The following is a 17,971-nucleotide window of genomic DNA, read 5'->3' on the forward strand; positions in this document are numbered from 1 at the left end:
GTTTTGCTTTTGTTTCTCATACTGCAAATTTGAACTGACAAGAAGACTGTAATAGGACTCCAAAACATACCTTGAACACACATTGTTAAGCAAATTACAATTGCTGATGTCATTTACACGTGTTGCCTTTCAAAGGATGAACATGTTCATTTAATTTGCTTTTTAAATATCCATAACAGTGTCCCCAAGCATTTTAATAAAACAGAAACAGTTAATTATTGCCGAATAAGGGTACCCAAATATAGTGATCTGCAGCTTGCATTTAAATGTATCTGACAGCACTTCTCTCTTGAAGAGAAAATTGTGCAAATTGCCAGTTATTATATTTTTTAATAAATAAATCTTGACTCTGTTTCTCTCCTTCTTCCCCACCATACTGCAATACTGTTCAACAACCATACTTTCAGTGGGACCATTTCTATTACAGAGTGATTGAGCTCTGATTTACACATCAATTACCCAACTTCATGGAGATTTTCATGCTCCCCTAGCTGACATCAATGAAGCATAACTGCGTAAGCGCTTTATTTCATCCCAGTTTTTGATAACTCAGACTGATAACTAATCATATTGAAAGACAATGTGCTATGATACAGGAAACAATAAATGCTCCCCTTTGAAACCTCATCTATTCTTTATATGCTTACTATTCAGGAGCTTATCTCTGTCATCCATTCCCCCAGAATCGTTCCTTCCAAATTCACGGGGAGGAAAGGTTTGGGGGCTGCATTATACCAAAAAGAGGAGAAAATTGTTTTCTAGTTACTTGGTGTGTGTGGGAATAACTAAAAAGAATGAAGAATATGACAAATAGAAGCCAAACCCTTAGCCTTCTAGCTTACATTTCCATAATTTGCCCAGGGGTCTCCTGGGTGTTATTTTCTTCGGAGGCTTTAATCTTCTACATTCTCTGTTAAATGTGCTACAGGAATGGCATTGTTTTTAATGCAAATTGTGAAGAGATTTAGCTCATGTGGATAGATAACCAGTGACCATCTCAAGTATTTCTCTGCAGAACTGTTGAACATCAAAGACAGAATATTCTATATTTAAAAATAAATCATTTATCTTGAAGTACAGTGATAGATATGTTCTCTGCAAGACACTTTCAATAACTATTCATGCTATGAAAAAGAAGACAGCATTAAAGTAAATGTTAAATATGAAAGATACTGAGAAGTTGTAAAGCTATTCTATCATGACTTGATTGGTCTCTGTTAAGTAGGAAAATTACCAGGACAAAGATGCAAGTTCAGTGGTGATAAACAGAGGAAGAGGAATTTTTCTATTTTAAGTGTGGTGGTGCTTATGTTGTTTATCATTAAGTGAAACAAAGACTTCAGATCAGCAGGGGAGATATGTTAAGTTGGCCATATTTCTGCTTAAAGATCAGATTTTGAAATTCCTCTCGTTTAGTGAATACATTTTAAGACCTGCGATGAAATTTAAGTCCTGAGGCTGCTTTTTCATTTTTCTTTTTCATTTGAAATAAATGTATTGAAGTACCAGAGTTTATATAAGGACAGTCTGAAGAGATGAAGGAATTACAGTGTTGTGGTACTCTGCTTTTACCTGAAATTGGTGGAGTTATGGTGAGATAAATCTGGAGTTATGAACAAGTGAATTCCCATTGTAATGTAGTTGTTAGTTTGATTACCAGCTTAAATGCTTTTTACTTTACATTTTTTAGCTCACATTGAAAAAGAATTGGCCTGGTATGGGCATGTAAGCATGTATTTTAAGCATGGGGGATATTCTCATTGACCCGAGTTGGATTTCCCATGTAGGAAATATTTTCATGAGTGGGTTTTGATTTGGGATGTTTAATACCTTGTGCAGGCATGAGAGTTAGTTTTCGAGGAAGCTGAGTTTACTTCTCCAACTTCCTGAGTGCTTGTGGGCAAAGTAAAAACTATGAAGAAACAACCTTGGGAAAGGACTTTCAGTTCTCAAATTCATATCATTTTATATCCACTGTGTCTTAGTTTAGAAGCTTGTGTTTATTTCTCGTTTCCACAAATGACAAACATTTCAGTTTGAGAACTTCTTTCATCATTTAGGCACATCCGATATTTTAAGGGGTGTGGAACCACTACAGTGGAATGTTTGATTTCATCATAGTTGTGCATTTTTGTGAATTGAGATGTGTTACTGAGAACAGCAACTACTTCTTCCCTAACTTGTGGATAAATGCTGTTTTTCTTGAATGTCATTCATTTATCCTCGTGGATGTAGTCTGTCGCTGCTATAAAGCCTCTCTGCTCCAGCTTTTTTTTATTGATTCTTTCCCTATTGGGCTCTTGTTGTTTTGACTGAATCAACAGAGCAGTGTTCTGTTCTCATTCATGATTTGTCTGCAACATTAGGTGTTTGATCATTTTTCTCTCTTCTCCTTCTTAGTATCACAGAGACTACTCCTTCCAACTGGTCTGACTTCTTTCTTCTGCTCTTTCTCCTGTCTTTCAGGCTCTTGTCTGGCTTGCCTAGTCCGCTGTGCTTTGGAGACTACTTCTGTGGCTGTGGTTAGCACAACTTTGAAAACAGACCTCAAACGCTCGATCTCAGCCTTTAGCTGTTGGTTTCATTTCATCAGCTTTCCTTTAACTCTTCCCTCTAACCTCTTACTTTGTTGCAGTCTGTCCTAAAAGGTTTTTTCTCTTCTCTCCAGATCTTTCTCACCACATCCTCTCACTTTCACCACAGATGATTGTACTGTCCTTTCCAGTGCCCCAAATTTTGCTCTCCTTCTAGTTCTCCTTTTTGTAGCCAGCGCTTGTCTGACTTCCATCTCTTATCGCCAGATCCACATTTTTAGCTTCCAATCCAAAACCTACATGCCTGTCTGTTATCTTTTGCCTTGATATAACCTCCTTCTGCCTCAGCCACCTTCTCCCTTTCTCCGTTCTCCGGAGATCGAGATGGATCTGGGTTGTCCCCACAGCCCCCGAGGGCTGCACCGAGGGCAAAGGTGTTCAATTATTAATCTAATAAGTTGTAACAAAACAATAGAGCTCATGTATTTAAACTGCATTGTCACATAATAGTTGTGCATAGGGAACTGGCCTTCTTGGATACAATGAATATTGTGGCCTACAGCTGTTTCCTTCTAAATCTTGTTTTAAAATGTTTGCAAAAGTCTGTATTGTGATATCCCGCTCTCATGGCTTTAGAGGACTCATGAAGTATTTCTCATACTATAGTGAGACAGACTGAACTCTGATGTTCCTCATGGTATCTGACTATAGTTTTCACTGACACCTTCCCCACTAATCACATATCTGTATTTCACAGAACATTAGTTAAGCTAAAAATTAAACACAAGTCCCAGAGATTGCATTGTGGCTGCATTAAGAGTTTCTGGAGAGCATCCCATTAGGTCTCAGTGCACTGCAGCCTTAAGATCTAATCATCATCCCTCTTTGGATTAAAAGGAACCCAAATAAATTGTTATCCTAATCTGTGTATGATCTTACAATATTTGACTTCCTGTAGACACAATCAGCACCCTGTCAAGTGTTCCCATAGCAAAAGTACATTTGCAGAGAAATAAGCCAAGTAATGGACCTGACAGGATGAGCAACCACTTCCTTTTGCATAGATACTTTGTACACTTAAGGGTACCATGTGACTGTGTAAGTGGAAAGTTCAAAATGAAGCTTTTTTTTTTTCTGGGGTTTTTTTTTTTGTTGTTCTCACAAGAGAATATACAAGAGAGGGATTTGGATTGATGCAGAGGTGGCAATTCACTTAGGGCTTTGCTTGTGTTGTAACATGGATTCTCACAGTTTGGTTCTGTGTAAACACTGCTGGGGTCCAGGGCTTGAGATGCACCTTTGCATTCACCTCTTGGGTGCATGGATAACATTCATAAATGCACTACGAGAGAAACAGTTCAGTAGGTTGCGTTGGAAAATACTGTATTTTCAACCTTTTTACTGTTAACATTGTAAATACTGTGTTAGCTCAAGTTAATGGCTTTTAAAGTGATTATGCCACTCTGAATTATGCCACTGCTGTTTTCATCATTTTTGAATTTGTGGTTTTGTAATGTGTCATAAAACATATCTAAATAGTCTTAGGGCCTCTGCTGGTTTTTCTCAGATAGGATATGGCATAATGCCTCACTTGGTTCCCTAAATACTTTACATGCTTGCAACCAGAGCTGGCTTTTAGGTAACAAAATGCTGGAACCTCACGAGGGGCGAGATACGTTCTGTGCTGTAGTCTGTGATCTCTGTGTTCAGTGGCCAGATTCAGTTTGATTTGAATGGGCCCAGGATTTCACCCTGAAACCCCAGGCCAGGGAAGCCATTGAGAAGCTGTAAAACACAGCTCTAACTTTCATGAATAATTCTTTCTGAAGTGAGTGCTGGCACTGCCTGGGATAGGACTGCTCCCGTAAGCAAAGATGATTTATGCAGGATATAAAATCTTTCTTAGACCAGATCCATGAGACTGGGTTTATAACTTCATAATGATCTGATCTTGCTGAAAGAGTCACCCAGTCTGTGGGTCAAACTGTCAAAGAAATCCCTGGAAAGATCTCCCATGAGAGGGATAACCATAGTGTGTTCCTACTCCTCCTGGGCTGGATTATTTCTGGGTTAAACCAACCCCCTTCTCCAGCAAAGTTGTGGAGAGGAACCTTGTCCTCTTCTTTGGGTAACAATTTGGGAAACAGCTTGCGTTGACTTATTTCCATACTTGTGTATTGTAATGTGGATTTAGAATATGAAAGGAAGGGATGCTTATCCCCCCTTCACTTTTAGTGAACAGTTTGCTTGTGGTTTGCAGCATTGCATCAGCAATGTGGTCACATATAGAGTAGTAAAATGACTGTTTTTACAACAGTTTCCCTTCTGTCTCTCTCAGGAAACCAGCAAACAGTACTAAACCTTCTGCAGAAATACCAGGATTGATTATAACAATGTTCTGGAGCTTGCTTTTGGTGTTAGTCATGCCACTACATCAGGAGGTGTTATAAATAAATAAATTAAACAAAACAAAACGTGACATGTTTTCTGCCTTCTAACCTGTAGAAGGAAAATGGGGATGGAAATCATTCAGCTCAACCTATGTAGGTGGCTTTGCATTCAGTTTACAAGCCATAATCAAGCCTTATTCAATCCAACTCTGAGTGGTCTTGAATTGCTTAAACCAATTATTAATTCATATTTTTTATTTAGGGATCTCTCTGTGGCAGGTCTTTCCTTTTTTCTTTCCCTGCCTGTACAAAAACAAGTATATGAGTGTAAGGATAACATGGAGTCATCAGGCAACAGACATATGCTTTCCTGTGCTCTCTGCAGGGCTTGCAGGTTCAAACACAACCTGCCTGAATCATAAGAACTTTAATTGAGTAGATAAAGAGGTCCTCATAATTATAAACTGCAGTAGGTATAACAAGAGGCTAAATACATAGCTGTGGTTTTAATTAGCTGGTGCTTCAAATTAGTAATTGTGGTTTCACTCAGAAATCAGTGACTTTATACACTGTTAAAGCCTCATCACTGTGCAGTTCATTCCTCATTATATCTCTCGGTGTGAAGCTTTCAATACAACATCATGCTGAGCTAAAAAGGCAAAAGTTGTAGATATTTGGTTATCTTCCAAGTGCAGTGGAGCTCTGTGGAGATTTAATTCATTCTCGCCAGAGATAGGAGAATTAACTGTTCTTTGTTACAGCTGTAATATGTATGTTTGTGTGTAAGCATTTGTACACAGAGGCTGTGTGTGGATGTGTGCATGCATGTCCAGCACCTATCAGGGAAATACTGCTTATTGCAGATAACATCAGGGCATATACCAAATCTGCTATTCAAATTGTCATCTGGAATTTGGTAGCTAATTAGCTGACACAAAGCAGAGCCAAAAGCCTCATAACAAATCAAATACGGGTTGGAAGCACAGAAGTGTCCCCTAATGCTTGTCACATGAGAGGTTGTCAGTGCAAGTTGAAGCATGCATCTTTTCCTTTCCTATTTTTTCCCTCTCCTTCAGGGTTTTAATTATATCTTTTCCCTCAGAGGAGCAGGAGGTAGTTTGTAAAGCCAAAAGACCAAAGTACTTCAGTGCTATTCAGGGGAGAAGTGAATGTGGTCTCTCAGCTTGTCATCTAGGTCTGGCAGGTGCACAAAGTAAGCTGACACACAGATAAGTGCCACTCACCATTGCTACACTGAGATGCTGGATTCTTTTCTGTGTGTTTGTATGTAGAATTTTATCTGATACTGGAATCAACTATCCCAAAGTCTCTTCTGGCAGCCTGCTGCTACAAAACCACTTTGTAACCCCCCCTTGACACCTACAGTGAAACTGTACATAAATTTTAACAAGAAGTGGGACAGAATTAGGTGGTCTAAACCACACATGGATGACCTGGAGCATTGGGATGGATGTTTAGTTAAATGGATTTTTAGATGTTGCTGTGCTTCCTTGACTTCACATTTGCTTTCTCTGCCCGTACACGCTCTGTGGGCACACGAGTGTGTGTGTGTGTGTTCACACTCATGTGTATGAACAGGCTGTTCATACAAAGACATCAAAGTATATTTTATTACTCTGCATAATACCCTGTTAGTTTGAAAACAATATTTTTCTCTGTTTTCATTTTAGAAGTGTACTGACTGGCCTACTGCCCAATTTTGCATAGTTTTATGATTCCAGGTTTAAATTTGGAAAAATTATTCAGTGGCTGCTTCTTTCTTTCAGAATTATCCTTGGGAATTGCATTGTTTCTGATGTTTTATGGCTATTACTGATACTTATGAACATGTAACTAAATTATGGAGGAAATAACGTGTTGTCCTTTCTCTCTTTCTCTTCTTCAGTCACTATGAACAAGACCGGAGTGCACTTAAGCGGAAGGAATGGGAGAGAAGAAACCAGGAAGTCCAGCAAGATGAAGATCTCTTTGCTTCAGGTTTTAACCTCTTTGGGGAACCCTACAAGGTAAGTTGCATTGTTATATTTTGCATTTTCAGAATGGCTTTTACAAACACAGATAAAGCTTCTCTTCACCTGCAAGAAAGGGAAGTATCACATCTGCCTTGGTGCTTATACTCTTGAATACACTGATTGTACAGATCAGCAGCAGAGCAAAGTGAATGTGCTGCCCAGCTTAGCATGCTAGCATTGGCAGAATCAGGAATTTTGGTTACAGTCCAGTTCAAGATTCCTTCCTCTATAAACACGTAGCAAAGTCCTGCAGTAGAAGTATGTGCAGCTCCTGTTTCTATAAGTGGGTTTATACAAAGCTAGCTATTAGTTCTTTTATTTTTAAGAAGAAAATATACGAGTTGTTAAAACCAATGTCCCCTCTATAAATAATGAGTTCATAAGCTTTTTTGTGCAATCATAACCATCCAAAGAAGTCTTTTGGGAGACTGAATCTTTGGGGAGCATAACAAGGGTATGAAAGGGACTTTTATGACAAGTCTTATTCTCTCTAAGGAGCCTTGCTGCCTGAGATTTTCATCACCAAGGGATGTCCCCCTTTATGATTTCTGCTGCTTTGATTTTCAGTAAGACATTCCCTAAAGAATTCATCAGAATGTAAATTTCCATATCTCTTTCTCCTCCCAATCAGTGACATCCATTGAAAGGCCACCACTTCATCTTTCCATTTTACATTGTTAGCAGCTGTAAGGGAAGATGAGGGCTCTTTGAAAATCACCCAGAAAGGAGGAGAAAAGACTGTCGTTATAATCATATGATGTCTAATAATTATAGACCACGGAAGTGTGGTGGATACACTTGACTCCAAGCTGTACTTTGGTTCAGGCTGACTTGAGGAGCAACAGGCCTTTCGTCCTTGAGGTGAACTTGCCTGCTGGAAGCCCCTGGCTGGCGTTCCAGGGAGTGAAGGTGTCTTGAAAAATATTTCAAAAGCCGGTTTTGAAACCCAAAAGTGCAAGGTAACCAAAGCACAGAACAAAATATCAGAGCTAAAATGAAGATGTCTCTCCCTACTCTCCTGACTAGCAACCAACTTCTTCACCCTATAAATACTGCCATCAGGGTGGGCCCAGTTTGATCTTACCCTGAAGTGCAGCTGGACTGCACACCAGATGACCCTCTACTTGAGCAGGGATGCCTCTCAAGGGGTAGAGATTCCTTCCTTACCCAAGGCAGGGAGATCCCTTACCCATGACAGATACTTGATAACTGACTGATACTATGCTGAATTAATCCTATGAAACATTGCTAGTCCATGTAGCTACTCAATATTATTGTAAATATTATATGAATAATTCCATTAGACTTAAACCATTGACCAAGTCTGAGGCTAAGATTGCATCCAGCCATGCTCAGGGTCCATAAGGAGTTTAGAGAGCAAGAGGTCTATTCTGAGCCTTCTGACTGATGGGAGGGTTCTCCTTAATCTTTGCATCTCTGATCTCTTGAATTAGAACCATTCTGACTCAATTTGCCTTTGCAGGTTTCTTCCATGCAGCAATTAAGAAGGTGAACCTTGGCATAAAACTTACTGCTGGCAATAAGTTTTAATGTCAAACCACTGTTAAACTTTGTTGAATTCCATTGAATTTATCAACCTCTGTCAAATTATTTTACCTCAATAAAACACGTTGCTGCTTCTCTCTTTTGAGTGAGGTGCATTCCACTCATCCATGACAGACATATTCAGCCAAATAAGGACTATGCATTGGATAGTTTGTTTGTGGGGTCTTTTTGATTTTTTTTTTTAATAAAAATCTAATAAATGCACTATTTCTGCTTTAAACCACATTTTAGCTTCTTTATGGGAATAATAACTTACTATGAACTGATTTTTGCATGTCAGGCACGTTTTCATTCATGCAAGTAGTCATTTGGATTTTAGTAGATAGACCAGTTTGCAAAACAGTGCAAAATTTTATGTCAGGAACTGCACACACGCAGCACCAATATCTGTTGTACTTCTTTCTTTTATTCCCAGACCTAGTGTCCTTACTTGTTTATCATGCCTTCCTCATTTGCTTCAACAGTATCTAGAGAAGGGACAGTTGGGGTAGGGAATACCACCACTGCTGGTTTTGATGTTTTAAAGACTGAACAACTGGCAGCTGTTTTTTGGGTTGCAGTAGGGTTGGGGATATTAAAAGTTGCTTGAAGAAAAGAGCTCAGGTTTTCTCATGGAGTTTGCTGCCACTGTGCATCACAAGATGTGTGGATTATCTGCCTTCATCTATCATCTCTCTGCTCTAGCTGTTACAGCATCTTTCTTTCCCTCTGTCAAATAAAACGTAGGTGTTCATTATAGTTTTGGACAAGTGCGTGTTTCTACATTGCTTCTTTGTAGTTTGTGTGTGTGCACTCACATGAAAAGAGATATTTACTTCTGTGGGTGTATAAAATACATTTGTGCACGCTTGTTAAAAGATAAATGCCTCCTTTAGAAGCTCTGCTGTCTCATGCGGGGAAACAACACCTCTGACAACGTGATGACATCCAGCATTATTTTGGGAAGGTCAGGCAGCGAGGGCTGTGTTGCTCTTTAATGCAAGTGGGTTGCAGGTCCTGCCTCTGAGCTCTGGTGCAACCTGCTCATGCTTGATTTTGCAGAAGGGATCAGAGAAGAGCCTGCAGTGTTGTGGCAACAGACACTTGAAAAGGCAATGCTGGAGTTTTCCTGAGAGAAGCTGTAATTTTACTACTGAATTGTTGATACCTTTTAATGTTTTGAATTAGTAAAGAGTTTCAGAGATGAGTATTTTAAAAGAAAACAGTAGGAGCATTTTTGTTACTTTTCAAAGGAATTGCCTCAGAAGAGTTCAACTTGAGAAAGAGAACCCAATGGGCAGCATTTCCATTGTGGAGCCTTTGGTGAATGTTAAATCATTTATCTTTTTTCAGGTAAAGCCCCTCCATGCTTTTCAAGCTTAGCATAAAAAAGATCTCAGCTTCTAATCCGTGGAGGTTAGTTTAACTATGAGGCATAAGAAAGTGAATGAATTATGAAACCTCAAGTTTCATACAAATTTTCACAAAACCCTTGTAAATTGGGCCTGTAAGTTTGAGTGCATTAGTTCTTTTCTTTGTAAAACTATAATGCAATAGCTAGCTAGCAAATTAGTCTTCCAGTAGGATTCTGTACAGATAGTTTTTGAAAGAAATAGGAGCAAATGCAGGAAGGTGTACATTTACTAAACTAACAGGAGCCTAGAATAAGGGGGAAGGCTACTAACCATGATTCATAAACTAGGGGTATAATTTATGCCTTGGAATACTCAAAATGCTGCATTTCCTTGATAGAAACAAAATTGTGCTTCAACATGCTGTTCAGAAAACAAGATGTACAGGGGTTTCCTTTAAGAAATCAGCCAATTATCTGGAATATGAAGGCAGAAATTGTCCCCAATCTGGAAGTAACAAAGAGCAACAAGAAATTATGACTGGATTTTGTGTTTCTCTTGCTGGTATCCAGGTTTGTCAATAATACTGTGCTGCTCATGAGAGCCCTGAATTTGTTGTGGAAATAAAGTAAAAACATTAATGTTATCCCTTATGTCTTAAATACAGATAGTGCAGTGCACTACTTGCCTGAACTCGTTCAGATTGTGAAGCACAAATCTGATGTTGGTTCTGTGTGCTCTAGTTTTATTTAGGTGTAAACCAAATTACCACTCACATTCATAATGTGTTGTTTTGCTTTGCAGTCTGGTCCAAAGGCCACTGAAGAGAGTACTTATCCTTCCATTGACTTAAATAACCATTGAATATGAGCTTTAGTGCACTTAAAATATGCTAAGGATGTTTAAAATAATTTAATCTCCATGGCTTTCAGTAAATATATTTATTAATGTTCCCAGTAAATGACTACAAAACCCAATAATACCTAATATTTCTATAGTGTCTTTTATTCCCAGGATGTGAGCATTGTGCATAAAATAGAGTTAATATTGGGAAAAATTATATTTATCATTATGTGACATGTAAAAGAAAATAAGTTGAGAAAATCAGATACCTCCAACACAAAATAATTGAAAAGATCTACATTGAAATTAAAATATTGATTCCCTCTGTGAGGATCTAGACAAGCACCATTTAATGTGCTGTGATGTTGAAGTGTTTCAGTGATGGTATGTTGTCAGTACTTTTTTTTTTTTAACTTCTGCCTTCTGGAAAATAAGCTAAATGCACCCTGGAAATGTAGCTGAACCACAGAGGGGAAGGTTGGTGGTCAGGCTTTTCTCAGTACTGTTACTTCCCATGTGCTATCCCATAAGGAGTTAAAGTGTTTGGGGAAGGAGGAAACAGAACAAGTATGTAAGTGTTTAGACTTCGAATCATAATTCCTGCTGGGCCCTTAAGCACAATGGAATCTCCTTGTTTTAAATTTGGGGGTTGAACAGAGAGAGCCTGGTTTTGGCTGCTGCCCAAACAACTCATTGTGCAACTCAGTTGAAGGAGACTGCTCATATACAAAGAGCTTATTCTTGGCTTAGCTAGAATATAATTTTTGCCACTAAAATGACCAACCTAGGGACTTAGTTAGTGAATAAAAGTGATTCGTGGTTCTCCACAACTGGGATCATTAACTGTGTCTGTCAGGAGCACTGGCAAAATATATATAGATGAGAACAACATTGAACAGTTAATTTTTAAATCACTGCCTCAGTGCAGTGGTAATATATGTTAGAATCCCTTAGGATGAGCAAAAGCAAATTTGCATTTATTATCTTCTTTTTAAACATTTTTTATGGCATGTGCAGTACTAAGGAAAAAAAAAATCTTTCTGCAGTATTCTTCTCATCTTCTGACTTGTTCAGCAGTGGGTAATAGAAGCAGGTATTTCAGGAGAAGTGCATGCATGAATTTTTTTCATCTCTCAAACTTCTGCTTAATACTTGAGGAAAATGGGATCAGGGGCATGATAGGATCCCTTGTTGAGGAGTCTGACACTCTCTAACCAAGCACAAGCTCAAAGTTCTGCCTTTCCTCATCTTTATGACCTGGTGTTAAGGTGCTGGTGGACTGTGGCACTATTGGCTTTATTGAGTGAAAAAACAAACAACAAGTATAAGTATGGTTGACTGTATCATGACATAGCTTTGACATTTAATTCCAGACTGTAGAAGTTAACCATCTGCCTAAACAGGAACTATAGTTTTTGTTTTTATCCTTTGAGTCTTGTAAAGTACTAAGCATAGGGAATAAGATGTTTTAGTTCTCTGCTGGTCATTTCAATGGAACAGAAAGGTCAGTGAGAAGGCTGGTGCTTTGGGTCTCTGTGGGGTGAGTTAGAACAGGAAGAGAGAGGAAATTAGCTGAGTATTAATTATAGTTTCCAGCTTATTTGTCTATCTTTTTACAAGTGAAAGGGAAAAGGAAAAAGAAACTTCATACTTCAAAAGAAAAAGTATAATAGCAGTGAAACACAGATGAGTCAGTATTTATTTAATAATTACTGGAAATAAAAAAAAAAAAGCAGGATTAAAAAATACAACCAGACTGCAGACAGCGGAAGAATCCCGATGCTTAAGAATGTGGCAATCATGTCTGTTTATGTTCTGTGAGAAAATATTTTTGAATTATCTTTTTATTTGAAGCTACCGTAGCATTTGAGTGGGTAGAAGCTTTTTCTTTCCGGATTCAGATGGTGGATACTTCAGGTCAAACTGAACCTTCTATGGAAAAGTAATTGGAGTTAAACTGGAGTGAAGAGTTTGGCACTGTTACAGGCTACCCAGCTTCTATTTATGGCAGGACTGTGGGTCAAGGGGCTGATAGAGCAATAACATACTTAAATACACTGTGTGATTGCAATTCAAATGCTCAGTAGCCAGTAATTGCACGTTCGTGTTTTGCACGATATGGAATGTACAAGCCCAACATCTCTGACATAAACCCAGCTTATTTTGAGCCTAACATCCATAACTGATGCAATTTAAACACTTCTCTGAGAGCATATTTAAGAAAATGGGAAGCAGTATACAAGTGTTACTGATGCAAGCCTGTTTCAAGAGATTCTTTGAACACAGTTATTGATAGGTTTTTCTTACATAACATATGCAAAATGTAATTGAAATTTAATTAAATGTCAGCATGACACCATTAAACAGCTAACATTTGCCATCTTCTAAGACAACTATTCTGAGTAGTAACTTGTAAATCAGGAATTTACTCACGCTTTTCTTGGTCTCTTTTTTTTTTTTGATATTTTAGACAAATAAAGGCGACGCCCTTGCAAACCGTGTCCAGAACACATTGGGAAATTATGATGAGATGAAGGATCTGTTAACCAACCACTCCAACCAGAGCCACCTTGTAGGAATCCCAAAGAATTCTGTCCCACAGACACCCATTGACAAAAATGAACAGAACTTTTTTCCAGAACCGAGAAACAGGATGATCCCATCTCATCAGATCAGCGGCAATTCATCGACATCAATGCCTCCTCCTTCTTCATTGTCATCAAACTCTGCTTTGCTACACAGTCACCAGAGCAGCAGGAAGTCGAGGACAGACTGGTCACGTGGTGGTCACAACTCTAGTGGGGCCCAACCAAGCCAATCCAGCGGTCAGCAGAGTCGGACAAAGCACAGCTCTTCCCATGACCAGTCACAGGGCAGGTATGAAGACCTCTATAACTGTCAGAGTGAGCAGCATAAAAGTGGAGGGACTGAGGATGCAAATTCCATGGCAACATCTTCACATTCGAGGAGGCATGCTCATGCAAAGTCAGCACCTGGAGAACACTCTTACAAAGAAAACAGTCATTCCAAGTCGCCCACCGAGCTGGAGTTTGTAGGCCATGGTCCTGGCTCTCCGCTTCCTTCCACTTCTTTGTTAACTGCAAACAATGGTCTTTCGACTCAGAATTTCCCACCAGGACTTCACTGTAAAAACAGCATGGTCCAGCAAAAGCCTACAGCATATGTCAGGCCTATGGACGGTCAGGACCAGGTACCCAATGACTCACCTGAACTGAAACCCCCACTAGAAATTGAGAGTGGATATGGAAATCAGTCCTTTGGAACACTGCTGGAAGGAAAAGTGAACACACCTAGTTCGAAGAACAAAGTACCAAAGCTCAACATTCCTCCTGTTAGTGAAGTAAGTGGTTTAAAATATCTTCTCTCTAGTACTGCTTGAGTATTTCATTCACTAAATATTTTTCTCTGGAAATATGAAGTTGCATTTCCTGGAATTACAGTGTAAAACATTCCTTCTTCTGGAATGTGCATGACTTCTTTCAGCAGTTTGTTGTGATAGTCCCAGTAGCAATATTTAATGTGGTTTTTAAAGCAGGTTGGGATACTGACGTTGCTTGTTTATGATTAATATTAAAAGGCTACATCTCTGTTGGGTATAATATACGTATACCAGCTATACCAGTTCTGGACAGGGAACTCTAATATCTCAGTTCATCTGCAATTTTCACTCTTGCATTCTCAGGTAGGAGGTAGTTTGACAGACAGATTGCTGCTTTAAACTCTAAGGAAAACCAGCAGTGTTCAAATTTCAGTGGTGCTAAACAGTCCTACCAGTAAGGAATTTATTTGCAGAGTTTGCTAAATTTCTACTGCTTTTAATGGAATTAATGTGACTTAAGTTCTGAATAATGCTTATGAAAATGTGTCCCACTGAAACTCTTATGCATTTTGAGGAGCCCTTACTACTGGGATTCAGTCCCAATCTCTGCAACCAACAGTTTGAGCTGTTGAATTCTGCATTGCTGGTCAGTACAGTAGTCCTGTGAGGAACATTTAAGTTGGTTTATATTTTTGTCTATTCCAAACAAAAATCTATAATAAGGATACTATTTATACTCTGAATACTTTTCCTTTTATTCTGAGTTCCTCCAAAACAGTAACCTTTGCAAGGTAGGTGTACAGTGTGCTTATGAGCAGAATTGCAAGATGGCTTTTTCATAGCTTTCTGTTTTCTCCACAATATTTCCCTGCTTGGTAATATTTTTATACTGGGAATGAGGAGCGATGCATTCTTAAACCACTTTATTGCAAAAGGTCAGCTTTTTCTGTTGGAATAATTGTTTCAAGCCAATAATTTGTTTGACTATTTAAAAACTTGATGTTATTTATTAACATTCCAGGCAGCAACAAAGACTGATGTGTTTTGCAGTAGAGCTTGGAATAATTTTCTGGGAACTGCATCTGAAAACAGTAAAAGGCCTATTTATATCAAGTGGAAGCTGAGGGTTGCTTGCAGATGGTGTTTTATTAGAAAATGTATTTGTTAATAAACGTAGCTTTCTGCAAGATTACTTTACAGATGTTTCTGTTTATTTTTACCTTGGGTTAAAAATCTGCTGGTATAGATGGCTTCAGAGCCTGTTGTGATTTGTCACTAGCATTGTTTGGCGAGAAAATAATTACATGCAAAGGAAATAATGATGTTGCAAAAGCAAATACTTTTTTTCTCTCTCACCATCTATTAACACTGTGAGTCAATAGAGGCACTTCAAAGTGCAGCATTAATACAGCGTATTTTTGGAAATAAAATGTACCTTTTGCAATTTGTGTCAACGCTTAAGAATGCATTTTTAATTTTTTAAAATTTCTGAGTGAAATCCTGGCACTATGAAATCAATTGAGTTGTTAGCAATGTTTTTTTGGGTGCAAGATTTTACTCTCAGTATTTTTGCCCAGCTCTAAGAACCTCTGATGTGAACTGTTGTTTTTGGACGGACTCCTGGTTGCACAGATGAAAAATTACATTATGAATATGTTGCAACTTCAGTTTATATCCTGCACAGTAAAAAGTATAGGTGTATAATTAATTTCATTTGTGTTCAGATAAATGTTAAACTGTAGGCACTTTAGAAATGAGCATAGATAATAACGCTAAAGCAGCCTGCGTTGTGAGAGCGAACAATAATTTGAAGAAGGAAAGAAAATTCAAAGCTGTGGCAAAATAACTTTCCTTTCTGAGGCAGAACATAGGACAATAGCCAGACTGATGTATCTTTTTCAGGCAAATCTCCTCCTGAGTTTGGAGGGTTGGATTTTTTTTTCGCCTGTGTCAGGACTGTGAACTTTGGCCCTCTGTGTTTTTCCACAGATGTGTATCCTGAATTTGATTTACCTTGCGTTCAGCAATAAAACTCCTTCCAATCCAACATTATAGATAACTGGTTTAGTTTAAGCTTAATCAGAACTGACAGTGCACACCTGTGAAACCCATAACCTTTTCAGAATGACTGCAGCGAGTGGCTCTGTTGTAATCTTTATACAATTGATGTGGAGGCTTATGATCCTTTGGTGGTGCTTATCAATTTATGAACCTTCCCTAGCCACCTTGAGCCATAGTGATCTGCTTGAAACAATTTTGTTCCTGCTCCACAGATTTCCATCTTAACTGTTCCAGGTGGTGGTGGTGATCTTCTTCAAGCTAGGAATAGGAGAGTTACTTTTTTTGGACCATTCCACTATAATTTGTACTGTGACTTTCCTGTATCTCTGAGTCCATCTTTTCAAGTTGCTGAGTGCATTCATAGAGATTGCACACCAAACAGTTTTCAGTGATTTCCCCCAGAATTTTGCTTGCTCTTAAGATGAGGAATTATGTGAAGAAATAAGATGCCCAGGTGATGGTCCTGAAACAATGGCACCCATTAGGACATGCAAACTTGGGAAAGAGAAAGACAGTTCTCACTATCTTTAGGAGGGGGAGGAGAATAAGTAACCAAATATTTGAACTAGTAGGTTTAAAAGAAGTGCTCAGACTGATGTGGAAATATGGTCTCATTTATCATGGCTTAATGGAATAGGATGTTGAGTGCCCTGGAAGCATTCTGCCATGTGTAAGGAAGTGATCAATTTTACAACATAATTTGTGTCACTTGAGGTGTTGCTCTAAGAATCTTTGCTCATTCTCTGGGCCCAATTCTGCCCTCGGAGATGCCCATCCATCTTTCAGCTCCTCTGGAGGAGACAACATTGTTAATGCCTCGCTGCTGGCGTGTCTCCGCTCTGCGATGGATTGTGGTTTAGTGCTTCCTGGGTTTGTAGACACTCACAGTAAGTTCACACACACTCACCAGATTGGGTCAGGATGTAGAGTTAGCAGCTCTTACACACCTGTGGACTAATCCTTGCCTGTGAGTGGATGCTGTTGTGTGATTTCCAGAGCTGATTCACCCACACAGAGCTAGTTCAGACCTGACTGTACCATGCGTGGCCATTTCTGGTAGAGAAATAGAACTAGCAGAGCCTCTGTAGACTTTTAGTTATTTCTCTGAAGGATTTCTTTGTGATTTTGTGATCCTTTTAACCTTTTCATTTGTTTTTCATACCAGTACTGTTTGCTAAGGGTGAAAGTAAAACATTTCATGGCTTGGTGCCTTGAGCAGCACCCAGTGTAACCACTAATGCCCAGGCCTGGCAGCCTCTGAGGTTCCCAAGTTGTGAAGCAGATCCTTCTGAACTGGGGAGCCACAGGGCTGTCATGTGAGTTCAGGGGGACATGCAGAAATGCCTACAGATCTCATGACATGACATAGAGTTGATAACAATGGCTGTGGATCTAAAACTGATAGAGCAATTATAAAAAACCTTAAGCTGTAAACATTATTTCCTGCTTCTTATTAACTCTCATCTCTTCAGTGTGTATTTACATGCATACTTACATACACATACATATATTAATTTTGAGCTTGCATTTAACATTTGGTAAATTGTGGCAAGCCTGGAATATCACAAAGAGCTTTTGTGTTATGTAGAATTCCACCTACTTAAATTGTATGATGGCAGATGATTGTTACTTGCCACTTGAAGAGAACTCCGCAGTTAAATCCTATGCATTTCTTCAAAAAAGTAGAGGTTAGAGACCACAATAACAGCTGATCCTCTCTCTGCTGCTTTAAAATCCAGAATCTTGATACATGTATGTATATTTAAACCTCTGGGAATCAGATGCTTACAAATTATTTCAAATCGCCTAACGCAGCAGGGGATGGCTGAAGGAAAGCCTGTACTTTGCAGATTGGGCTCGAACACAAATTACT

General features: G+C 38.8%; 1 protein-coding gene across 1 annotated transcript in view; it reads left to right on the forward strand.

The window, feature by feature from the left end:
* The first annotated feature begins 6,843 nt into the window (after positions 1–6,843).
* The window catches only part of AFF2 (AF4/FMR2 family member 2), a 249,579-nt gene continuing 238,451 nt past the window's right edge, over positions 6,844–17,971 (forward strand). The window contains exons 1-2 of the mRNA XM_018070753.1: positions 6,844–6,951; positions 13,168–14,058. Of these exons, the coding sequence (XP_017926242.1) occupies positions 13,228–14,058 (831 nt within the window). The 5' untranslated portion in view covers positions 6,844–6,951; positions 13,168–13,227. The remainder of the gene's footprint in view (positions 6,952–13,167; positions 14,059–17,971) is intronic.

Source organism: Manacus vitellinus, unplaced genomic scaffold, assembly GCF_001715985.3.
Source record: "Manacus vitellinus isolate BGI_N305 unplaced genomic scaffold, ASM171598v3 scaffold_19_pilon, whole genome shotgun sequence".
In the NCBI taxonomy this organism is placed as follows: Eukaryota; Metazoa; Chordata; class Aves; order Passeriformes; family Pipridae; genus Manacus; species Manacus vitellinus.